Below are 24,135 nucleotides of genomic sequence, written 5' to 3' on the forward strand. Positions count from 1 at the left end.
CTTTTTTTTTTTGTGGTACGCAGGCCTCTCACTGTTGTGGCCTCTCCCGTTGTGGAGCACAGGCTCCGGACGTGCAGGCTCAGCAGCCATGACTCACGGGCCCAGCTGCTCCACGGCATGTGGGATCTTCCCAGACCGGGGCACGAACCCATGTCCCCTGCATCGGCAGGCGGACTCTCAACCACTGCGCCACCAGGGAAGCCCAGGAGATTTTCTTTTAATTAAAAAAAATCATAGCTGTGGTGGAAAACTATGTGAAATAAATAATGAAATTGCAGCAAATGTGCCTAGGAGGAAGCTCGAAGATCCCTGCACATTTGCAAGGACGTTCATATTATAGAAAATAAAATAATGTCTTTGATCCTAGTGCGAGTCCCCTCTGCTACACTGGTGATAGGTTCCCTTCACGTAAGTATGCCAGGCAAAGCTGCTGGCTTTTGCTTCATCAGCTGCCATCTGGCATCAGGCATATGTTGCTCCGTGTCTCAATATTATCTTCCAGAGTCCATCTTGCCTACCTGAGGACCACGGCTCAACTCGCCTATATGAAAATTAGACTTTAACAGAAGAGTTTACAACCTCCCTAAGAGTTCATTTCTGTTTATGAAATCCCATACCATCATATCTTTTTTTTTTTTTTTCATTATTTTTAGGCTCACATTCTCATGCTTAGAGCCCACATCCTTTACTCTAGTCCTCAAGGAATTGGAGAACAGCTGGTCAACATCCTCTATTTCCTTTAAGATTATAAAGTTGCTGTTCTGTCTTCTCTTGTCTAAGTGAACCAAACTTAGTTGTTGTTGTTTTAACCTTTCCTTGTGGGTCATATTTTCTCAACACTTCTATTACCTTTGGTACTCTTTTTCTCAGACATTTCTGGATTTTCCAGTGACCAAATTGGAGTAAGGGACTCCTTGGTGCCATGTGGGTGGGAAGGGCATTATATTCCTATGGTTAGAACAATATATGGCACATGGTAGGTGTTCGGTGAAAATGTGTTTGTTAATTTTGCTTTACCTTTTGTTATATTTTATTATAGTATGTTCTTATCGGGACTTACTGTAATGGCCTATTCCATACCAGCTTCTCTTGTTTTTGTTTTTTGTTAATAGTTGTTTCTAATTAATTTGGAATTTCAGAGCATAAATATGTTTTCTTTTAGATTTGATGAAAGAAGTACAAATTTTAATTGTCTACTTCTTTAAAACTTGAGATGATCTTTTTTCAGACCTACTAAAAATAGCTATGTTTTGATTTCAGTGGAGGAAGCAAGTTTACTGTGGATGCTTAAAATACTGGTAATCTAAAACTGTAATGAATATAATTTGTTTGGGTTGTTATACTGTTAATGAATATGATGTTTCCTGGATCTCTTTTGTAGAACACACTCTGCTCTGAAGTAAAAATTATTTCTTGGAATTTGTCACTGTATTTTATCAAAATTCTAATCTTTATTCTTCCTTAGAAGATGAATTCTGATGTGCTTATCATTTCATTTCTATTCTCATTTCCAGTCTCTTTTAAAAGAACAATTTATAAATTTAACCAGTAGACTCTTAGTTCAGGAGCAGTTATTTAGAGTCTCTATTCAACATTTTCTTCTTTGAAATAACGTTTACTGCAGGAATCTAGATTCCAAACCTATAGTGAGTTGTCTTTTCCTATAATTATCTGTCTGACAGTGATCTCATTTGGGGAGTTACAATTAGATGAAGAACCTATCACATCCTGCTTCAGGCTTCATAAATCATTGAAGGCGGAAGAATGAGGACTAAAAGCAGGGCTTGTCCAGTTTAGTACTTTATTCCTTTTCTAGTGTCATTTAACCCTGCAACATGCTGTATTAAAAGGCATCTACTACTTATTTGGTGTCAGCAGTCTCATGGAAATGTTTTCTGTTTACTATTTTGCTTCTATTTCTAGTCCTTCAAAGCAATAGAAACAATGTTTCCCTTTTGATTAGTTAGAAACTTTTTTTTTCTTCTCTACACAAGAGTTTTGTGTTTTATTGAATTGGCATTTAAACATATCTATACTTCCTAGTATAGACATAATTGCCACGAATGGCAAAACTGGGTGAAGAATCACCTACTAGATAACATGACCCTGAAGGAGAAACATACTTGACGCTATAAAATATCAAGAAAAGGGAACTTGATTTTGCAGATACGTAAATTTTGTAGGTGTTCAAAATGACACGCTATTCTTTATAAAATGTATAAAGTATAATACAGTAATGACCAGTGCTCTGTTGTCCAAACCCAGCACCATATTACATCACACTGGTAGAAGACCAAGTGAAGGACTTACATGTCTTGTAAGATTTTCTACCACGGATTTTCCTCTCCCAACCAGAATTTGATGAACGATCTTTGGTAACAAGTTTTCCGGATGTTCTATCAGAATTCTGGCCAGACTTTCACAGTTTATATTAGTGTGGGGAAGAAAGACTTCTATAATTAACACATGTCCCAGGATAGTGTTTTTTCCGTTTTTGGAGTGATAGATAATGCTGTGTCTTGTATGATGAGGGGTTGTGAGACCCCCAAAGGGCTAAATAAGAGAGTATGATTTGTAAAACATCTTTACCTATACTATATTAAGACAAATAGTGCTTTATGTATCCTGTATAGTTCATCTTTGAAGATTCAGCTTTTTCTTTAATTTTTGGTTTTACATACTTCATGATTTCCAGGATCTGATCATATATATTTCTTATCTAGTAGTTAGGGATTTCAAGCTTTATCCATTTGTGCTTTGCTTATTTATATAAAGAAAAGATTTATGGTTATTATCTTTATTCCCATCTCGAAGAACTACTTATAAATGAAGAATGGTAAAGGGGTCTGGGTCTGTGTAGATTAGATCGAGAGAGATGGCCTTAGGTACTGCTTCCCAAGCTCTTTCACAAGCTGGTCCTCATAATAGATGATAATGTATGATATAACAGACAAACCCACTCTTTGCTGGAACTGACTTGCCTGAGGCTCCAGTGCCCCAGGCCCCTCTCAAGCCTGCACGGCTCCATATCTTGACACACTTGATCCATCCTGTGCCCACCAGTAGGAAGTTCTACAAGAATATTGGGAATGTGCCTCCAGTAAGCGCTGCTTCTTTTTGTTTTTTTTAAGTTTTGAATTTCATTTTATTCATTTTTTTTTACAGGAGGTTCTTATTAGTGATCCGTTGTTGTTGTGTTTTTTTTTTTTTCGGTACGCGGGCCTCTCACTGTTGTGGCCTCTCCCGTTGCGGAGCACAGGCTCCGGACGCGCAGGCTCAGCGGCCATGGCTCACGGGCCCAGCCGCTCCGCGGCATGTGGGATCTTCCCAGACCGGGGCACGAACCCATGTCCCCTGCATCGGCCAGCAGACTCTCAACCACTGCACCACCAGGGAAGCCCAGTGATCCGTTTTATACATATTAGTGTATACATGTCAATCCCAATCTCCCAATTCATCCCACCACCACCACCACCCCCAGTCACTTTCCCCCGCTTGTTGTATTTGCCTTGTAGGATCCACCACTGGTGTCACTCACCCTGTGGACTCCAGCTTCCAGCCTCTTATTTGTTTCGTGCTCCCAGACTGTCATTAATAAGAATAATTACCAGATTTTTTTTTCAATCATTATTTGTGCTTTTTTTTTTTTTTTTTTTGCCTCTGTAAATTCTTCTCAAATAGCAGATTGGCGCAAACTAACATTTAGTGTTTTGAATTAGAGGAAGAAAATTGTATTTAATTTTCTTACCCAGGAGACCTTCCATTTTCTCTGAGATCTTTTTCTCGTGATGAAGTTCTTTAGGCAAGTTTATTATCAGATACAGATGTGATTCATTTTGTGCCAAGGACAATTACCAGGTTCCAGATTTTTGCTGCTTGAGCAGTTACCTTAATTTTAGAGCAGAGGCTGTAAATAAACTGATTTTAATAAATGCATTTTTCCATCCGTTTGGTAGGACTTAATTTGTTAATTAGATACCATTTTTTAAAAAGCATAATCTGTGCATCTGTATCAAATATTTATGGCAGGAATAGAGCAACACTTTTCCTTGTTTTGTTTTTTTTGCAGCAATCCGTACATTTATAAAAGTGCCATGGCATTTTTTTCTTTTCACCATTGAGCTTCTATCTGGTTTATCAGAGAGAGAATTGTTTGGGGCAGGGAAGGGGGAAGATTAAGAAGATTTCCAGCAAAGAGTGATAATTGCTACAAGTCTGGCCCTATGGTGGAAGTTCCTTAGAGTTGGAGGAATGTGGAGGAGGAAAAAAGGATAGGCACGTGCTCACTTATAAGAGCAGAGAAAATGTCTTTAATCGTTTTTATTTGAGGAATGTCTCCATGGAGATCAGGTGGGTGTTGGGGAGTCTTATTTATTGTAGACTAAGGCTTACTCACCAGGTTTGCTTCCTGAACTTTAGAGGAATGAAACTAAGCCCAATGGCCCATGCGTGCTGCAAAATCATCCAAGTTTGGGAAAGCAAGGCTTTGGGAGGACAGGACAAATAGCCTGGAAGAGTTTAAAGATTTCCCATTCTTGCTCTTCTACCTCCCTGGCTCAATATTTTAATGTGGAAAGCAGTTTTTCTTTCTCTGTGAAATAAAACTTGGGCTTGTGCAAATCCAAAGAAAATTCTTTCTCCAGTACCTTTCCATTTTCATCTGCCTTCTTTTTATTTGCTTTGGACTCGCATCTTGATCTGTGTTCTTAGTTTTGGGGATCAGCATATACATGGCCTTTCAGATGTATTGGGTAGTCCTGAGGGTGTCCACGACCGTAAGACTGCCTCTACACAAGTGTGCAAAACTGTGTGACAGTCTCCTCCCCGGACAGGTGTTAGGCTCTTTATTTGAAATTTTGGAAAATGCTGCTTCTCCCAGGGAATCACTGGGTTAGCTTATCCATTCTTGTACTATGTGACAAAAACCAAACATGAAAAAACCAGACGGAGTTTCTTTTACAGTGTGGGTCAGCAGCTGCGAAGGATCAAGAAATGGTGTTTCATCATAATCATGATTAAGATATAAAATTATGAAGGATGTTAGGCTTCTTTTAGCATGTGAAGTAGAATAACGGTGGTGTTTAGATATGTGCATTACGGATGCCTAAGATGTTATGCAGGCATTGATTTCTTTTATAGTAACATTTGTGAACTGGGGTAGTAGTTCCTTTTTCCTTCCTTATGATTTTAGTAATACCATCTGCTTTTTAGTATAAACTTGCTAAGACTTCTCTTTCTGGGTCAGGTGGGTTTGGAGATGATTTTAAATCTGCCACATCCCTTCCTCCCCATCATCTTCTAAAACAGGCCTTTGCATAATTAGGTGGTATAAAGGAATGAGCACTGGAGTTGGGAAAACCTCCCTGCTGAGCCCAGCTCCTCTGTGTACGAGTTATGTGACCTTGGGAAAGTTACCCAGCCTCCTACAAGCCTCAGTTTCTTCTTCTTGTGAAATGGGGGTGAGATAACTAATTTTGTAGTGTTGCTGTGAGGATTCAACTACTTTAAATAACATAAAGTTGCAGATACCTAATAGTTCCTTTCCTACCATGTCCTAAAATATAAATTTATTTCTCTCATTGATTTCCTCCTCTTCTCCCTATTTGCTTCCATGATTTCACTTAAAGTAAGCAAAACAAAACCACAGAAATAAATTATTTGGAATTTTTTGTGGCCTTTTTACGTTTGTAGAGGGGTAATTCCAAAATTCCTGTTTTGGAATCTTGACACTGCCTTTTGTACACAAAGTGCTTTCTTCTTCTCTGCCCCCCACCCCATCTTTTTTCTCTGGTCTTCACTGAGAGGAAAGATCTCTGTGTTGAGCACATGAAAGTCTTGTAACTCCTTGTCATCTTGCTTATGATCTCCATCGCCAGTTACTGTCTCTTTGTGGCTGCTGCTAGAGCTGAGCACTTTTGGGGCAGACTGTGGTTCCTCTGCACTGCCAGATTATCTAAAATGACAGTAGGTTTTGGTTTAAAAGGCTAAATTGGGACTTCCCTGGTGACGCAGTGGTTAAGAATCTGCCTGCCAATGCAGGGGACGTGGGTTTGAGCCCTGGTTCGGGAAGATCCCACATGCCGCAGAGCAACTAAGCCCGTGCGCCACAACTCCTGAGCCTACGCTTTAGAACCCGTGAGCCACGACTCCTGAGCCTGCGTGCCACAACTACTGAACCCCACGCGCCTAGGGCCCATGCTCCGCAACAAGAGAGGCCACCGCAGTGAGAAGCCCACGTGCCTCAACGAAGAGTAGCCCCTGCTCACCGCAACTAGGGAAAGCCCGTGTGCAGCAGCGAAGACCAAACACAACCAAAAATAAAAAATAAATAAATTTTAAAAGACTAAACTTAATTTTTATGGTAACATGGGGTTCAGCTTAGGCAGCTAGGGGAAGCCGGTGGTGGTCCCACATGCTTCGGTAAGATGAAGTAGATTAGTGTAAGAATAAAACCCTTTATCGATTTAATTAAGCAAATCAGTATAATAAAATATGCAGACTAACTTCAGAATCTAGTTCTTTGCACTACAGTGGCCTTCTGCTTTCTCTTTGGTCCGTGCAGATCTCCTGTCATGACATTTTCCTCTGCTCCTTTAATTCAGATGTGCTCTCTACCCTTCATTTGCTGTGTCACTCAGCAAATGTGTACGTCTGAATGTGGCAAGCGCCCAGCTACAGAAGTACCTCTTCAAGAACAGAGGATGGAAGATGTCTTTGGTGGATGGTTGACTGAGTGAATGCATTCCTTCTAAGTAGTTATAGCTCATCTGTCTTCTGATAACTCCTTGGGCTTCTAGGAGGCACGTGTCCCATTGTTGTTAAGTAAAACCCTGTATGTGTGTTTGACAAGTTAGCAGCGTGGCAGCTCTACTTGCTCCCCAGCCTCGCTGCCGTCTCAGGGGTTGTTTGGTTTGGCAGATGGCCAGCTCTCTGCTATAAGATGCATTTCCTTGACAGGACAAAGTGTGGAGCCGCATTAGCTGCAAAGTTTACAAAGGTTAGCTAAACATACACAATAAATATTAATAAACAAAAAAAGCCCACCCACCTTTGACTTTGAATTCTGTTTCTTCATTCCATGTTTTGGAATCCTTGTAATATTTGATTAATAGCCAGTCTTAGGGTAATTGAGCCTTAAGTATCTTTTGCTTAAGTCAGACTGCTCCCAGAGTCCTCATTGGCTGCTTTGGTGACTCACTGCCACAGTGGATGGAGCTCTGGAATGACTGTTTAGTTCAAGGGGTCTCATTTGCCTTCTCCTTGCTTCCATGTAAAAAGCCATGTGTGTGTCTAAGGGCTTTAGAGGGTAAAAGCTGTGAACAGGAATAGAGGTGCAGTGCCCTGAGCTTGGACTCCCTGGAAAGCCGTGAGACATTGGTCTGTTGGCCTGGGCCGTTGCCTCTCTCTAACATTTACACCCTCAGCATAGAGGGAGAGAGTAACAGTAACCTGCTGCCCCTGGAAACTGCCTGTTTGGCTCGGTGTCTTGGAATTTACCAGGCCTACACTGTGGATCTTTTCCAATTCTGCACCCTGCTCACTTGAAAACATATTTGAGAACCAGTAATCTTAGACTGCTTAGCCAGATCTCTAGAGAACCAAGGAAGAGAAATAACTTTAATGCCATGTCCTTGAAGTTGTCCTGGGGCGATTTGTGGGTGCTGAGATTTCTGAAGGCCCTTGAAAGCCCCTCTCATTCTCCTCCCTTGCTCTCTGGTCCTTGCACATCCCTCTTTTTAGGCCCACATTGTGAGGGAGCTAACCCTACTCTGTTTGTGGGGTACTTGAGTATAATAATGATCTGGAGAAATTAAATTATCCCTCCTAGGCAGTAGTGAGTTTAAGTTGAAAATTGTCTCTACCTCCACCTAGCAAAGCAATCCATTTAGGCTTGGGTGAACTGTAACTTTTAATTCATCCCTGCAGCAAACATTTATTGAGTTCCAGACACTAATCTAGGCACTTGGGATTCTTGGCTATGTAAAACAGATGAAGATCGGCCTGTGTGGAACATATATCCTAGTAGGGGAGGCAGACAATAAGCATAAGTGCTTATGCACTTAAGACTTAAGACAATAAGTGCTTTAAAATGGGATACATGCTGTAAAAAACAAGGAAAGTAAGGGGAGCTGTGTGATGTTTTAAATAGGGTGGTCTGGGTAGTTATGACACTTAAGCCAAGACTTGAAGGAGATGAGTATTGGCTTGGATGAACTTATTCTAGGTAAGATATGAAGTTATGTTTGTGACTCTTTTCATGTTTCCACATACCTGGCCTTGACCATCTGGAAATTCCCAGTGGTCTAGGCGTGCTTCTCAAATTAGTCTCAGTGGCGGAGAACCTGGTAGTCAGGTTGTGCTTTGCAGACCATGAACTACTGATATACTTAATTCCATCTTACCAACCAGGCACAGTTTTAGTAGGGGAAAATGTGACTTTTTATACACACGCATTCTAAAGTAAGTTTCATGAGCATATGCACAAAGCAACAACCACCCCACACCCTAAAAGCCAAACTTTGATTTACTATTTTCATCTTTTACTAAAAATATGATTTACTATTTTCAGGTTTTTCTGTTAATATTCCCTCACCATTAGAAATGTTTTATCGTCTTTTAGCACTTGTTAGTAGACATTGGGTAGCAGGCAGCACAGGTTTAAGAAAAATTGTGGAAAGAAAACTTAAAACTGTGAAAACCTGCCCTTTGAACTTAGTTTTCCCCCGACGACAGGGGAAACACAACCACTCTGATTTGGTTTTCTCAGTAGAACATCTCAACGCTCTTCAGTGGTGCAGAGCTTAAGAACCACTCTTCTCGAATATTGTCAGGCATGAATTAGAAGTTCTGCAGAGACTCTTTTACATTTCCTTCTTAGTTTCTCAGGAATCTCAGAGTAGGAATTGCAGCCATTTAACTATATGCATTTTTTTGGGGGCCAGTCAGGTGGGAGCCAGAGTTTCTATCAAAAGGGGTTGCAGGGATTCCCAGATATTCTGTCTTAAGAAAAGAGCTGGATGGCTGGGGAGAAGAAACCAAAGAAATCCAGCCCAAGTTCGATTATTTGGGAGACAGAAATTCCATGATTTGCATTTTAGTATTAGAACAGAAAATGGCAATATCTAATTGTACCCTTTTTCCCTTAGTCCTTGTACATTGCCAGGCACGTGAGAGGTTCCTGATAATCATTGAATTAATGTTTCCACTCATTTCTTGCTCTATCAGAGTGAGATCTGCAGAACCCAGCACATGCTGTTTCTGCCTACCAACCTTAGTTTCATTTTTTCCCCCTTAATTCTATCCCTGCCATCTCTTCCACCTCTGCCCTCTTACTTCAGCAAAAATTAAAAACAGGCTGTACTTCTCACTAAGAACTCGTGGTTCTTTCTGACCCCAGAGTACCACTTATTTTCCTTACTAGTGATGAACTCACAGGATCATAACTTCCAGTGAACCTTCTCCTAAATAGCTTTTCATTCAGGTTAATATCAAGGCTTTATATTCCATATCTCTGTTTTACTTCTGCTACTGACCTGCTGGTTTATCTCATAGATAGGGAGATATTATTCAATGTTTGCAAATGTGTGTTGTTCCTGAAAAAGCTTTATGAGATTTCGATCTTTGTAAACTAAAAACAGTAACCACCTGGTCTCAATATGCTGTCCAGAGGGGCATATTTATTGTGTGTATAAAAGCATGAAACACTGAGATCTAAATCTGCTTCAGTGGTAAAATGAACTGAGTTATGTGGGTTCAGCATTCTAAGCTGCCAGCCTCATATGGCAGCAGAGCCGGGAAAGCCCACCTTTGTGGTTTCAAGGCTGTCAGGGAAGGAGAGGAGGGATGTCAGGAAGGGAGCATCTTTTTTATTTTTATAGAGTATCACACAGATAACAAGTGATAGAACAGAACTCAACCTCAGGAACACAACCCTATGGTTTAGAAGAAAATGCCCTAAAAGTTACAGGTAGTCATCAGGGTGATTTTCAGTTCCGTAAACAAGCCATCAAAGTACCAGCAGATTTTTTTTCCATTTTTATGTGCCCTCTTTAGTTGACTACCGTGCCCTTCCTTTACAGAGTGTTGTCCGCTGCCTGTGGCATCCAAAGCTGAACCAGATCATGGTGGGGACTGGAAACGGATTGGCTAAAGTCTATTATGACCCCAACAAGAGTCAGAGGTATTTCATAAGTATTGCCTGTTTTAGATGGATGACAGCAACTGGGGGAGGGTTTTCTTTTTCCACCCCCACTTTTATTTATTTCCCTCTTTGATGGGGATCCACCCTTTTAGAAAATGCAGCTGGCACAGAGTAAAGCCTCAAACTCCTAGTATTGTGCTTTAAAGAGGATTTGGATATCTCCCTTGATCCATACAGAATTCAAAGTGAAAGTTTCCTGGGGATTTGCAGTTCTTTAGCTGAAATGTTGAGTGCAAGGGGAGAAAAAGGCCTGCCCACTTTGCATACCACCCTGGACAGTGGCATTAGCAGTGATGCATGTAAGGGATTAACAAAGCAGGGAACTAACCACTTATAGGAAATGGAAACGGCTAGTCTGTTTTGTTCCCTTTCTGTTTGGGCTTTTATCAGGTGCCGGTTTGGATGTTTGGCAGGGTTGTTCTCTGCCAGCAGAGGAGGACAGCACAGCTACTTTCCCCTTCAATCCCATGTCTGTCCCCAAATGCCAAATTTAAGCATACCAGTGTGCTTCAAGGATCCGAAAACTTCACTAGAGGCTCAGTCAGTCTCTCAGTTATTTCTCTTTTCCTTGGGCACAAAGGTAAACATGTATCACCAACCCCAAAAAAGATGGTTTTGTTTCTCTTTGTTAAGGTATAGTGAGTGATTAGCTCTTTCTTTAGAGTCAGCCTTGGCTAGCTAGTACTAAAATTCACATGCTGTATTTACTGGGGTCCCCCGTAAACCTGTTTTGAGCTCCCACGTTCTTTCAGGGGAAGGGAAACCCATCCTCTATTAGTGAATATGTATTGACTATAATTTGGCTCAGAATAGAAGCAGACAGAATTTTCTGGAGTTGGAACCTTTGCCCTATAAAATAAAGTTATATATTGTGGTCTTTAAGAACAAATAGGATTTTGTTTGTTTTTTAATAAAGAAATTGAAAATGCTAATGTAATTAGGATGAGAGGAGAGAGTCTGTTTTACTTGAGAAAATAATGAACCCATTTGATAGCACCCTTTAGAAGATTCCTATCTTTGGAATCTTTACTTTAAGAAATTTGCTTATATGTTTTTGTTTCTCCTGAAACGCATGCTCATTATTGCTAAGGAGAAGTGAAATGTTCTAAGCACACTTTTGGTTAATCCCACACATTCTTGGACTGTAGCCCCTTGGCAACACTGCCAAGCTGACTCAGTTCCAGATCACTTGTACTCTTGTATTTGAATTGTAGACAAATGCCACTTGGGCTGTAGACTACCTAGGTTGCTTTCATCTGAGACATAAACTAAAATTTGAACCCTATGACCTTTAGGGTGAAAAGGTTGATTGATGTTATTAATATCTCTTCAAGATCTTAATTTTAGGTTATTTCTATAGATTTTTTAAACTGACCTTTTGTTTTCCAGTTACCTTTCTAACCCTTTCACAGAGTAGTAACCACTGAGTCAGACTTGCTTTCCCGTACATTTAATCTCTTATCACCAAGGGCTCCATCTGTTGCCAGTCCCTAGAAAGTCAAGGACTTGGTGAGGTGGTGTGTACAGAGCATGTTCCTGAAAGTATCTAATGCTTTTGACGTAGACTTTGCTTCTGAGACCAAATAAAGAAAATCGTTTGCTTTTACTCCTCTCAGGGGAGCGAAATTATGTGTGGTTAAAACACAGCGGAAGGCGAAACAAGCGGAGACTCTAACCCAGGACTACATCATCACCCGTAAGTTGTTAGCAGGGTTTCTCCATCATGCGTCTGTCTTCTGTTCTAGTGTGCTGTTGATCTCATGGCTTTAGAGACAGAAAAAGCCCTCCGAGTTCAGGCATATGTTACAAAATACCCCTTTCATGTGTTCAGGACTGGGGGTCATATAATAGCTAACCCCTTTAGCTTCTGTGCCCCGTCACGGAGACAGGGTTACTTCATGTAACTTTCAACCCAAAAGGGAAAAGCCTAAATTCTGTGACCATGTGATAGACTGATCCAGAGACCTTTAGATATAAAATGAACTACCTGGGGTATGAGCAGAAATCTTACCAGGACAGAGCAGCTTCTCTCGGGTTTGTCACACAGCCTCGTTAATCTGGCAGGTTTTTGTTTCCCAGAGTCACAGTCTCAGACCTGTCACAGGTTGCGGCTAGGCAGGAGATCTTGGATGCAGTAGCAGTTGTCATTAGCAGATGCCCCTGTGGACTTTATCAGTGGCTCAGTCTAAAGACCAGGGGGCGCTGCACTGCTGGGTTTTCTCCCTGGTGGTTGGTCTCATCTAAGACCATGTCCCTTGGAGCTGATGATCAGTAAAGAGATCCAGTGACATTTTTTGCAAGGGTAGAAGTGTTAAAGTCTGTCATAACCAGTCTAACTCATGTGATTACATGCAGCCTACTTCAATTCCTGCATTCGTTTGAAGTGAAAAGCTATTTTTCCCCCTCCTAAAAATACTGTTGTGTCGTGTTGCCCCACAGAGTGACGGGTGGCTGTGTTTCAGCTCCCCTGACTCAAGGTAGACATGTTTTACTAGTGAGTGATATGGCCCTGGCCCAGGCTGGAAGTACGGGTAGAGGATAGGAGGGGTACTGGAAGTGTTTTTTAGGTGTTAACAGACATTTCTGTCATTCATATCATAAATTTCCTTTAAACCCCTATTATTCCTTTAACTCTCCCCCAGTTTTCTCTTTTAAAGGGGTTTTAATTTGCACATGAACATTCAAAGAAATTATTCTGGTACTTTTTTTGGTCAAAAAAAGATATTTGATTCTATCCCCAATAGTCTTCTCCCTCTCCACCAGAATATCACACTGTTTCCCTTTTTAATACGTATTTTCTTTTATATTCTGAAATTTAATTCTGACATTGAGCAACAGCAATTGGACAAATACTACTTTGATTTTTATTCCTTTGTCGACCATATTGAAAAGGATTAAGTCCCCATCAAGTCACCACATCAGGAGATTCAGGCACCTCCTTGCATTCAAGGCAACCTTTATCCCAGTTTCAGTGGGATAAGTGTTCCTCCCTTCCGGTTTCTCAGTGCTGTCAACTCCTCCTGAGAGGTGGTCACATTTCAGAAATGTGTGAAGTGATTCCAGTGTTTATGAGGCATCTGAGGAAACTTCAGGGCTGACAGGCAAGCTGTTGGCATTATTTGCATTTGGGTCCTATAAGAAAAAACAAGAGGCAGTCCCATTAAGTGTTTCTTTTAAAAACCACAGAAATTAAGTTTAACTGCTGCCCACGGTTTGGGAGATGGGGAGCCTCACCAATGTTTCTGTGACGGTATTTGACAGCATTTCCTGAGTGCCATTAGTTGCCAGGAGAGGTGAACAGTGAGTCTGGTCTCAAACGGAATTGGCTAATTGGTTGCAATAAGACTGTCTTTTATTATTAGATGAAGGCTGTCATTATGACTTCCATTTCATCGTCATTTACTCATGCGTTAGTTATGTTTTTGGATGGAAGGGTTATTATCATAATGAAATTTTTCAAATGTGACTTCTCGTAGCTCATGCCTTGCCTATGTTCCGTGAGCCCCGCCAGCGGAGTACAAGGAAACAGCTGGAGAAGGACAGACTGGATCCCCTGAAGTCTCACAAACCTGAACCTCCTGTAGCAGGCCCAGGTGACTGTGATCTAACTAGTGACTTGCAAAGGGGGTTGCAGGGCAGGGTGGGGTAATAGGTACAGAATTTGGAAGCTCTTTTGGGCCTAGATGCCTGTCTTCGGAGATTTTACTTAATAGGGGTTTTCAAACGTCTTCTTTTAGCATCAGAAGTTCTTGTGTAAAGATCTGATGCAGAAACCCAGTGCATAAACTGATAAAAATGGAGCTGCTGTGCTGAAGTAGAGAGGAAGCCCGGAGCCCTTTCTGCTTGGTCTCCAACTAGAGCCCTTTAGGTGGCCTCGGTTGAACTCTGGGGCTCCTTGGAACCCAGTGTTAAAACCACTGCTCTCAATATTGGCTTAATATGCAACACTGGGTACTTTGACCAGAATTTAGGCTGGATTAGGTTTCACACAAGGCAGAAAGTGAACATCATTTAATTCTGTGTTGAGAAAATGCAGCTGCCCATTTCCCTAGAAGAAGAATAAAAATCCTTAGTTTCTAAGAAAGTAGGTACCAGAAGAAAGCAAGGCAGCATTGGCTATCATATAGCACGTACCTTTACTAGAATCCCGTTTTCTGTTATCACCTGCATAGTTTCCATTTGTCCTATGTTCACATGCTTAAAGCTTATGACTTGTTCATTCATGTGAACCTGAGTTCTGGACCTGTATCTGTTTGGCCTGACCCTTCAGCATTGAAAATATTTCATATACCAATCTCAATTTTTTTCCATTTTCTCTGCCACCATCCTAATCAAAGTTCCTAAATAATATTCTTGCCTGGATTATTGAAAAGCTCTTCTAACTAGGCACATTCTCAAGTCTCTCTCCTCACCACCCTACCTTCGTTCATCTCACACACAGCTTTTATTCCCAATTCCTGTAGCTTTCGTATTGCTACTGCCCTCAAATCTTCATAAGCTTTACACTGTCCAGTTGCATTTCCAGAGATTGAGTTCTCTTCAGTCTGAATCTAACGCACTTTTTTTTTTTTTTTGCGGTACGCGGGCCTCTCACTCTTGTGGCCTCTCCCGTTGCGGAGCACAGGCTCCGGACGCGCAGGCTCAGCAGCCATGGCTCACGGGCCCAGCCGCTCCGCGGCACGTGGGATCTTCCCGGACCGGGGCATGAACCCGTGTCCCCTGCATCGGCAGGCGGACTCTCAACCACTGCACCACCGGGGAAGCCCCTAACGTACTGTCAAGCTTTACACCTCACCTCTCTCCTACTCTGATCTTCTCACATGACTGTTGGTTCATTCCTGCCCCCAAATGCCCAGTGAACTTGCCTCTTTCTGTACTTTTGTATTTAAACCAGTCTGCTCATTGAAAATAACCTTCTCTGTCTTCTGAGTTCTCCCAAATTGGATTTATCTCTTCCTGTAGACCCCCTCCCCCCACCAGATCAGCCTGAAGAGTTTTCTGCTTCCTCTCCTTCCACTTAGTTACTGGCCATGCAGATTCTTTGGCAGTTATTTCCTGCCTTATAAAATTAATCTTTTAGTGCTACTTGACTTTTCATGTGGTCATGTGGTGTGGTTTTTTGTTTTTCCTTTTTTTTTTTTAATCTTCCTAAAAAGTCATACCTCTTCTGAGTACTGGGAACCAGGCTGGCAGTTGGGGATCCAGTGGGGAACACATTCCTGCCCACGTGGAGCTTCCTGTCTAGAGCAATTACAGTACAGTAAAATAATGTGGATCAGTCTGTTCATCTTGTTTTCTCTCCTACAAGGCACTTGGAAGATGGCAAGCCCTAAGATACGTTTGTTTAAATCTAAAATAGCACCTAATGATCATTGGTTATTTTTATTAGTTGAATTTCATGTGTTCGTGCCTGAGGAATTTTTTAAAGCATACACATGGCGAACTATTTGTATTTCTTCCTACACTGGTGTCATTGTGTAAAAGTGAGCAACGAAGGCATAATAAAAAATGTCTCTATTTAAAACTGTTATGGGGAAGTTGAGGTTTGGTGATGTCCTACTTTGGTTTTGATTATCATACATGAAAGCTGGAAGCACGGTACTCAAGTACTCCTGAGATTTGTGTGCTTCAAACCAAAGTCTGGTAGAAGCCTCCGAGGGCTCAAAACCTTGGTTCTGTAGGGAATGACAAAAATCAGGTAAACCTGAATCCCTGGCCCTAGTCTGTCATCCATTTAACCGTCCGCCTTGGAAGCCAGCAGTGAGGGATTCTCAACCTGGTCAGATAAGCCCAGTGTACAAAAGGTATATGCTCACTCCATTCCGGATTTGGTTTTTTTCCTTTGGAACAGGTCGTGGTGGCCGGGTTGGAACCCACGGGGGCACCCTGTCGTCATACATTGTGAAGAACATTGCTTTGGACAAAACCGATGACAGCAATCCCCGGGAAGCCATTTTGCGGCACGCCAAAGCAGCTGAGGACAACCCATATTGGGTTTCTCCAGCATACTCCAAGTAAGGAAAGAGCCTTTTAAAATAGAAAATGTATTATGTTTAATGAATTGGGAAGAACGTAACAATGGCTGCTTTGAGGTTCTAGTTTCTCCATATCTTTTTTATTCCTAAGCATGAAAAATGGCCAGGTACTCATGGTCCTGAAACCTAGGCATTTGTTTGTATCTGAGGACTCTAAACGGTAAATGTTTTAACCAGGCCGGTTCCATTAGGGCTATAGCCTAGCATAAACCCATTATGTGAAACCCATTCTACCTGTGATAAAAAAAAAGAAAGAAAGAAAATCACTGCCTGTCTGCATTATCTTAGTTAGGGAGGGTTAAAAGCAAATGAAAGGAAACAGTTTGTAGAATCTGTTATTGAGGATTAACTTTTATTTGTAGAGCTGTGTTTGTAAGTAACACTTAAACATAGGCAGAGTAGAGCCTGCCTGCTCAGATTCCCTCAAATAGCTTCACATGTGTGAACATGTAGTGGTTCTTAAAGCCACTAAACCAGCTACATTTATACTAAAGAACAGTAATATTGTAGAATTCTGGGGTTTTAAGTTTTTATTGTAAACTAACGTTAGACTCACAGAAAAATCGTAAAAGCAATGCAGAGAGTTCATGTATACTCTTCACCCAACTTCCCCTGATGTTAACACCTTCCATGGCCATAGTGCAATTAATTGGCAACACCATGAAATTAACATGGGTACAGTACTGTTAACTGAGCTACAGACCTTATTTGATTTCCCCAGTTTTTCCACTAATATCCTTTCTCTCTTCTACAGTCCTATCTAGGATCCCACGTTGCATTTAGCTGTTACTTTTCCTTTGTCTCCTCCAGTCATAACAGTTTCTCAGTCTTTCTCATCTTTCATGACCTTGATGCTTTCAACGAACAGTGGTTTGTTATTTTGTACACTTTCTCTCAGTTTGTGTTTGTCTGATATTTTCTCATGATTGGAATAAAACTATGCATTTTTGACAAAAGTAACACAGGAGTGATGTTATATCCTTCTCAGTGCATCACATCAGGGGCTTCGTGTCCCTCAGTCTGATGACTGGTGATGATAACTTTGATCACTTGGTTAAGGTGATGTCTGCCAAGTTTCTCCACTGTCAAGTTACTATCATTCCATTTTGAGTTAGTAACTTGCTTGGGAGTAATATTTTCAGACTAGGCAAATCCTGTCTCTCAGACTTTCGCTCCTTCGTTTTATCATGCATGGATAGATTTGCCTGCAGCAGTTACTACTGTGGTGTTTCCCTAGTGGTGTTTTCTATTTCCCTCTTTTTTTTCTACATTTATTACTTGGACTTCTACCAAAAGGAAGAATTGCTCCTCTCACATTTCTTTATTTTTCAAGTTTTTAAATATAAGTGTGGACTTTAAAATACTTTATTCTATGGGTTAAAATCCAATATTATCATTGTTTAGTTTGTCGCTCACATTGTTCCAGTTTTGGCCAATAGAATCTCCTTCAGAATGGCTCCTTTATTCTTTCAACAAGGTGTGTTTTTTTTGGTTTGTTAGTTTGTTTGTTTTTTAGCACGTCCTTATTTTCTGGCACCACGAAATGTTCCAGGCTCATCTTTGTTTTTGTTTTTGTTTTGCCACAGTCCTAGAATCAACCACTTCTCCAAGGAGCCCTGGCTCCTTTTTGTTGGAGAATGATGTTTAGAAACCAAGAGGTTGGTGCTAGATGTGCTCATTGCTACTAAAATGTCATTGCTTCTAGGTCCTGTCAGCCAGCAAACCTCAGAAATATATGTTTGTATACTAACCTACACATATACACACATTATTATTTCTCTATGTACCTATCTGTATGTATATTTTAAATAGTACGAGTTTAAACTGATGCCCCTGGTTTCAATCCTGTACCACAGGGTTCATTTAACCTTTTCCCTTTGCATATTTGTAACTTCTTTCTCCAATAGTGAGAAACCCAGCTCATATTATCTACAGTATATTTACTTACTTGTTCAATTCTAGTCTACACCTAAAATCGTTTTAGAATCGCTAACCGCCACCCACCCATGAGAAACACTTTTCCTAACTAAATTACAGCATTTGTGTACAGTTCTTCTTGTCTTTTTTATCCTTACAGTGTCTAATCAAGTTACTTAGCTCTTTTCTTCTCCACTCCCATCAGTGTGGTTATGTTATTCATTTGAAAATGAAGTTAGGCTTATTTTTAATGTTTATATTCCTTTATATTTTTAGGGTGTGGGTAGGGTGTATGAACTGTTACTGTGGTGCTAGGGGTCAGAACTTTAAAAGAGATATACTCAGGGAAGTGTCACTCCCTCTTCGTCCCTGCTCCCCCATTCCAATACCCTTGCTTCTTTCAGTCCTTTTCCCACTCACCCCTATAGGTAACCACTCTGTTTTATCTTCTTTTGCACAAATGTGCAGATCTGTATTTTCTTATATTCCCCTCCTTTCTTACATGAAGGTTAGCATGGTATAATTAGTCTTTTGAGTTTTGTTTTTTTTCGCTTAGCAGTATGCCCTGGAAATCACTCTCCACCAGTTCATAGAGCTCATTGTCATTCTTTTACACAGCTGTATAGTGCTCCGCTGCATGGATGTACCATGGTTTATTCCACCATTCTCCTACATATGGGTGTTTAGATTGCACCCAGTATTTTGCAATTACTAACACAGTAAATAAATTTGTGTATGTGTATTTTTGTATTGTTGGAAGCATATTCAGCTTTTCTCTTGATGTTTTTATGTATTGCTAAAGTTTTCTCTTCAATTATAAGAAAGCTGGACTCTGATTACTTTTCAAAACATTTATATGCTAGAAGAAAACCAACTTTATAAACCAGCTCAGCTTACCATGTTATACTGATATTGATCCTCTCTCTGCTGATCATTATGAGCTACTTTGCCTAAAAGTAAAACACACTGTCCTAGCTTGGGTTCCTTAAAAGCAGACCCTGAGATAAAGACTCTTACAAAGATGATTTAAGCCAAGAAAGTGCACAATATTAAATAAAGTTCCAGGGAGGGTCACTTTGGCTTAGTCCCACAAGGCGATCCTGGAGACCCTGGTCAGAGCACACAGTAACTGGAGTATTACACTCCAGCATCTGTTGGTCCTTGGTGATGGCTAGAGATGGGACCGGGGAGACATTTCAGGCAGTTCCAGCTGTCCTGGGCTTTAGCAACCTGCCGGCAGCCCTCGGACAGAGAGAGGTCGGTGCTGCTGCTGCGAGTGAAAGCACCCTGCAGAAAAATGCTAAAGGGATTTGAGGGCCCCTGGTGGGGAGCACCGCATCCTTTGCTCCATGTATTGTAGCAGAACAGACTTTATTTACTGTGTAACGTCAGTGGTGGATGTTTGCAACATGTATTAATAACCAGACAGTACAGATGGAACATCTCTGAACAAGTAGTTGGATAATATTACAACAGCTAAGAGGGTCATATCAAGGCTGGCCAGCTAAACAGTTTGCATGTAGCCTTCATTTGTATAGAATCTGTGTGTGTATAAGCTAATATATGTCAGCACATCCTTGGCACTCAGATACGCTTATGGATTATGCCTCTGACACTTCTGTTTTTAATGGAGTAGTTATTTTCTATTATTATTAGGGATCTTTTTATACTTCAGAAAACTTGTTTATAAGCATACCAAAAATTAGCTGAGGAAAGAAGAGTAAACAGAGCCATGGTTTAAAATTTGCCAAACATAATATGTATCATTTTGTTAGCAAACTGCTCCAAATAGACGTGTGTACGTTTGTACACAAAGTAAATCATTGAGGTGTCTCCACAAATATTGAAATAATACTGTTTGCTGATTAATGATTGATATTAGCAATATGTAATTCATAGAAAGGTGTCAGAATTACCACTGAAGAAAATGAGACACTGAGAAGGTAACTTTTAGAACCTACTGGATTGCAAGTTATTGCTAGAACCCAAACCAGGAACCTGGCCTTAGAACTTCCAGATTATTGTTCTAACTTCTAACAACTAATTATCTTGATAACAAGATTTTCATGTCTGAGATTTTAAGTAATACGTGCACACAATTTTTTAAAAATCCAGCAATGCTAAAGCATAGACGATGGAAATTTGAAAGCCTCCCTTTCACTTTAACCCCCAGTTCCTTTGTTCTACCACTTCGAGATACCCACTGCCGACAGGTTCTTGTATTTCCTGCCAGGGAGAGTCCATGTATAAATGAGCAGACGTGTGTAGAAACATTTATTGTTTAAAAACATAACATGTTTTACAAGCTGGTCTTTGTTTTTGATTGTTGGTTGGTTTTTTGCTTTATGTATTACTTGGGAGATTGGACTAGACCCGTCCATACATACCTAGCTCATGCTGTATACTTTCTTGATATTTTCCATTGTGTGATATATTATGCTTTCCTAAAACAGTACAGTATTGAAGGATGTTTGCATTGCTTTCAGTCTGTTGTTATTATAAACTATACTGAAATTAATATCTTTGGACTCCTTGACCACATATGCAAAACTTCAAGAAATAGAATTGCCAAATCAAAAGATATTTGCATTTTAAATTTGTATAGATAGTGCCCAGATTTCTTCCAAAGAGACTTTTTACCCAACTTATTCAATGTATCAGAGCTTCCTTCCCCTTATCCTTCTATCTTTGTCAATCTGATAGGTGAAACCTTGTATTCCATCGTAGTTTACACTTTCATTAAAAATTTTCTAGGCATCTTTTCATATGTTAAAAGCCTCTTTTTCCTGTGAACTTTCTATTTATATCCTTTGCCCTTTTGTCTATTGGTTGATTGGTTCTCTTACTGATTTGTCAGAGTTCTTTATATTAAGGAGCTTAACCCTTTGTATGTCACGTATTGCAAATATTCCTACTAGTCAGTCATTTTTTAAAAAATAAATTTATTTATTTATTTTTGGCTGCATTGGGTCTTCGTTGCTGAGCACAGGCTTTCTCTAGTTGCAGCGAGCGGGGGCTACTCTTCATTGCAGTGTGCAGACTTCTCATTGTGGTGGCTTCTCTTGTTGCAGAGCACGGGCTCTAGGTGCACGGGCTTCAGTAGTTGTGGCATGTGGGCTCAGTAGCCATGGCTCGCAGGCTCTAGAGTGCAGGCTCAGTAGTTGTGGCGCACGGGTTTAGTTGCTCCATGGCCTGTCGGATCTTCCCGGACCAGGGCTCGAACCCATGTCCCCTGCACTGGCAGGTGGATTCTTAACCACTGCACCACCAGGGAAGTCCCGTCAGTCATTTTTATTTCTACTGTGTTTATGCCATTTTTCCCCCATGTGAAAAAAATTTATTTTAATGTGGTCAGATTTAGAGGGGTTTGAAGGCATAAAATTATATCATATGCAAATAATTATAAATTCACCTCCTCTTTTCCAATTTTTATACCTGCTATTTCTTTATCTTATCTAATCGTACTGACTGGTACTGCCAGAACAATATTAAATAATAACAGTGATAGTGCACATCCTTTTCTCACTTTGAACTTGAACAGGATTCGGTTAAAACATATGTAATTGCCCTTTCTATAGAAGAAATAAAAGCCGAATATCGGCAATTTCATATTGTTCAATTTAATGGTGTTTCTCCGTAAAGCATGACAGCTTTTGAAAACACACACATACAAGATGTTAAAGAAGAATTCATCTCTTTTTATTTTATTTATTCATTCAACAAAGATTTATTGAACACCTACAGTGTGTCAGGTACTAAGTGGTGGTTTATGGAGCTTATATTCTAGTGGACAGAGAGAGACAACAAGTCAATCTATAAGTGTTAGATGGTAGCAAGTGCAGTGAAGAAAAATAAAATAGGGATAAGGGGACATAGAGTAATCAGGGAGAAAGAGGGGTGCTATTTTTAGATATGGTGATCAAGATAGAACCTCTGCTAAAGTGATCTTTGACTCGAATGAAATGAGGGAATGAGCTGTGCAGATATCCAAGGGAAGAGCATCCAATACGAAGAAAACACTGTACAAAAATGAGAGGCATGTTCATCTGAAATAGATGCTGAATTTTATTGAATTCCTTTGTTGTGTCTCTGTGTATTTCTGCTTTATTTTTGTTTTGTTTTGTTTTTTGGGGGTTTGTTTTGTTTTGTTTTTGGCTGCACCTCGTGGCTTGGCTTGCGGGATCTTAGTTCCCTGACCAAGGGACCAAGGATCGAACCCATGTCCCCTGCAGTGGAAGCTCGGAGTCCTAACCACTGGACTGCCAGGGAATTCCCTCTGTATTTCTACTTTGATCAATGAATATGATTATATTATAAAATTCTAGTATTGAATCATCCTCACTTCTTTGGTATGACCCTCACATGCTTATGGTTTGTTCTTTGTCAGGTGTTAGGCTGCCTTCATAAAAATTTTGTATGCTTTCCTTTTCTATATGTACTCTCAAACTGTTTTGAATACCATTAAATCTACTTTGTAAAAATTTGATAGAATTTACCCGTAAAACTGTCGAAGCCTGGTGCTTTTGTGGAGGGGAGGGTGAGTAGTAATTCCTTAATTTTTCTCTTTCTTTTCCATCCCCTCATGGTAAGTAGACTATCTGGATATTCTGACTCTTCTGAGTCTGCTTGGTAATTAGTATTTTCTTGGAAAAAAATTCATCCAGATTTTCAACCGTCTTTAACTAGAATTAATTGAAGCAGAAATTGGTTTTGTTCATTGGTTTCTGTTACCTAATGACATTTTCCTGCATTGTAGGTGGTTTAGTGATATCTACAGTTGAATAATATGCTAGTTTAATAGTAGCTCTGCAAAATGGGTAGAACAGGTATTGTCATATCCTTACCTTACATGTGAGGAGACTGAAACTTAGAGACTTGCAATTCACAGTGATTGCAATTAGAATTAGACTTCATTTCTCTTGATCCCTAATTTAATGAGCTTTTCAGAGGACTGTGATCTCTCTTAATATACACCTTTCTACTGCTGCATTTTGCTCCCATCTCTTTCCTTCCACTCAGTTTTGTCACCTTACATTTACTGCATACTAAGTTCATGGCACTGTCTGTGGCATGTGATTTGTTAGCCAGAATTGCAGTGCAGTTTCTCCTGTGTTCACCTGCTACAGTATACTGTTTACTGCCAAGTGGCAGTGTTTGAAGGGAAGCTAATATTCAAAAGGATCTTTTCATAAAGGTCACTGTAATCGAGAATGTGTGTCTGGTTGTTTTTCTTCCCTGCAGTTGACTTGTGTCAGTGATGAAATGAAGATTTACTGTATCTTGCTTTATCACAGGAAAGCACAACTAGGTATTACACAAATCTGCCTGCTTGCACATGACACTCACCTTTATTCTCCAGTGATGAGAACAAAGAGTCTTTTAACACTTTACCTTTATTGTTGAGTATTTAAGTTTCATTCCTGGCACTCACAATGTAACAACCATGAAAGTTTTAAAACACAGCAGGATCACAGAGGACTCTTGTTTAGCTATACATGGGAAGATTCAATTACAGTTTCTTGTCAAAAGATGTTGCTGGAGGGAGGGGAAAGGAGCCGGCTGGGGAGTGGGCAGGGTAAAGATCCACAATGCTATTAGCTTACACATCAACAGGGATAGTTGTGTGTGGGAACCTGAACCCTGGCCAGTAGCCAGACAGCCTGACAGTTCTGTCAGCCATGGTCACTTTCCTTGCCAGATAAGCTGCCATTATTGCTGGTTCAGTCAATTTAATTTTCAGCGTGCATGTCTTGTCTGATACGGGATACGTGGATATGTGTGTATATGCATTAAAATATCATTCCCATCTATAAAGGATACATTTAAGTCATGTTGAGTTACTAGGCAATATTTAAAGAGATCACTCTTTGAGTGAGTAAAGATTTATATATTATTTGTGCCAGGAAGAGACATAAACCCACAGAGAAAAATATTACTTTTTTTTGTGAGTTACGGTTACATGACTGATATCACTGACCACCG

At 40.3% G+C, this 24,135-nt stretch overlaps 1 protein-coding gene across 3 annotated transcripts in view; it reads left to right on the plus strand.

Annotated features, from left to right (window-relative positions):
• The window catches only part of WDR70 (WD repeat domain 70), a 307,123-nt gene that overhangs the window by 274,115 nt on the left and 8,873 nt on the right, over positions 1-24,135 (plus strand). For all 3 annotated transcript variants that reach the window (XM_029216477.1, XM_029216478.1, XM_029216479.1), the window contains 4 exons: positions 10,080-10,180; positions 11,818-11,897; positions 13,678-13,794; positions 16,053-16,215. In XM_029216477.1, the coding sequence (XP_029072310.1) occupies positions 10,080-10,180; positions 11,818-11,897; positions 13,678-13,794; positions 16,053-16,215 (461 nt within the window). The remainder of the gene's footprint in view (positions 1-10,079; positions 10,181-11,817; positions 11,898-13,677; positions 13,795-16,052; positions 16,216-24,135) is intronic.

This window comes from Monodon monoceros, unplaced genomic scaffold, assembly GCF_005190385.1.
Source record: "Monodon monoceros isolate NGI ecotype Baffin Bay Population unplaced genomic scaffold, NGI_Narwhal_1 Super_Scaffold_12, whole genome shotgun sequence".
Lineage (NCBI taxonomy): Eukaryota > Metazoa > Chordata > Mammalia > Artiodactyla > Monodontidae > Monodon > Monodon monoceros.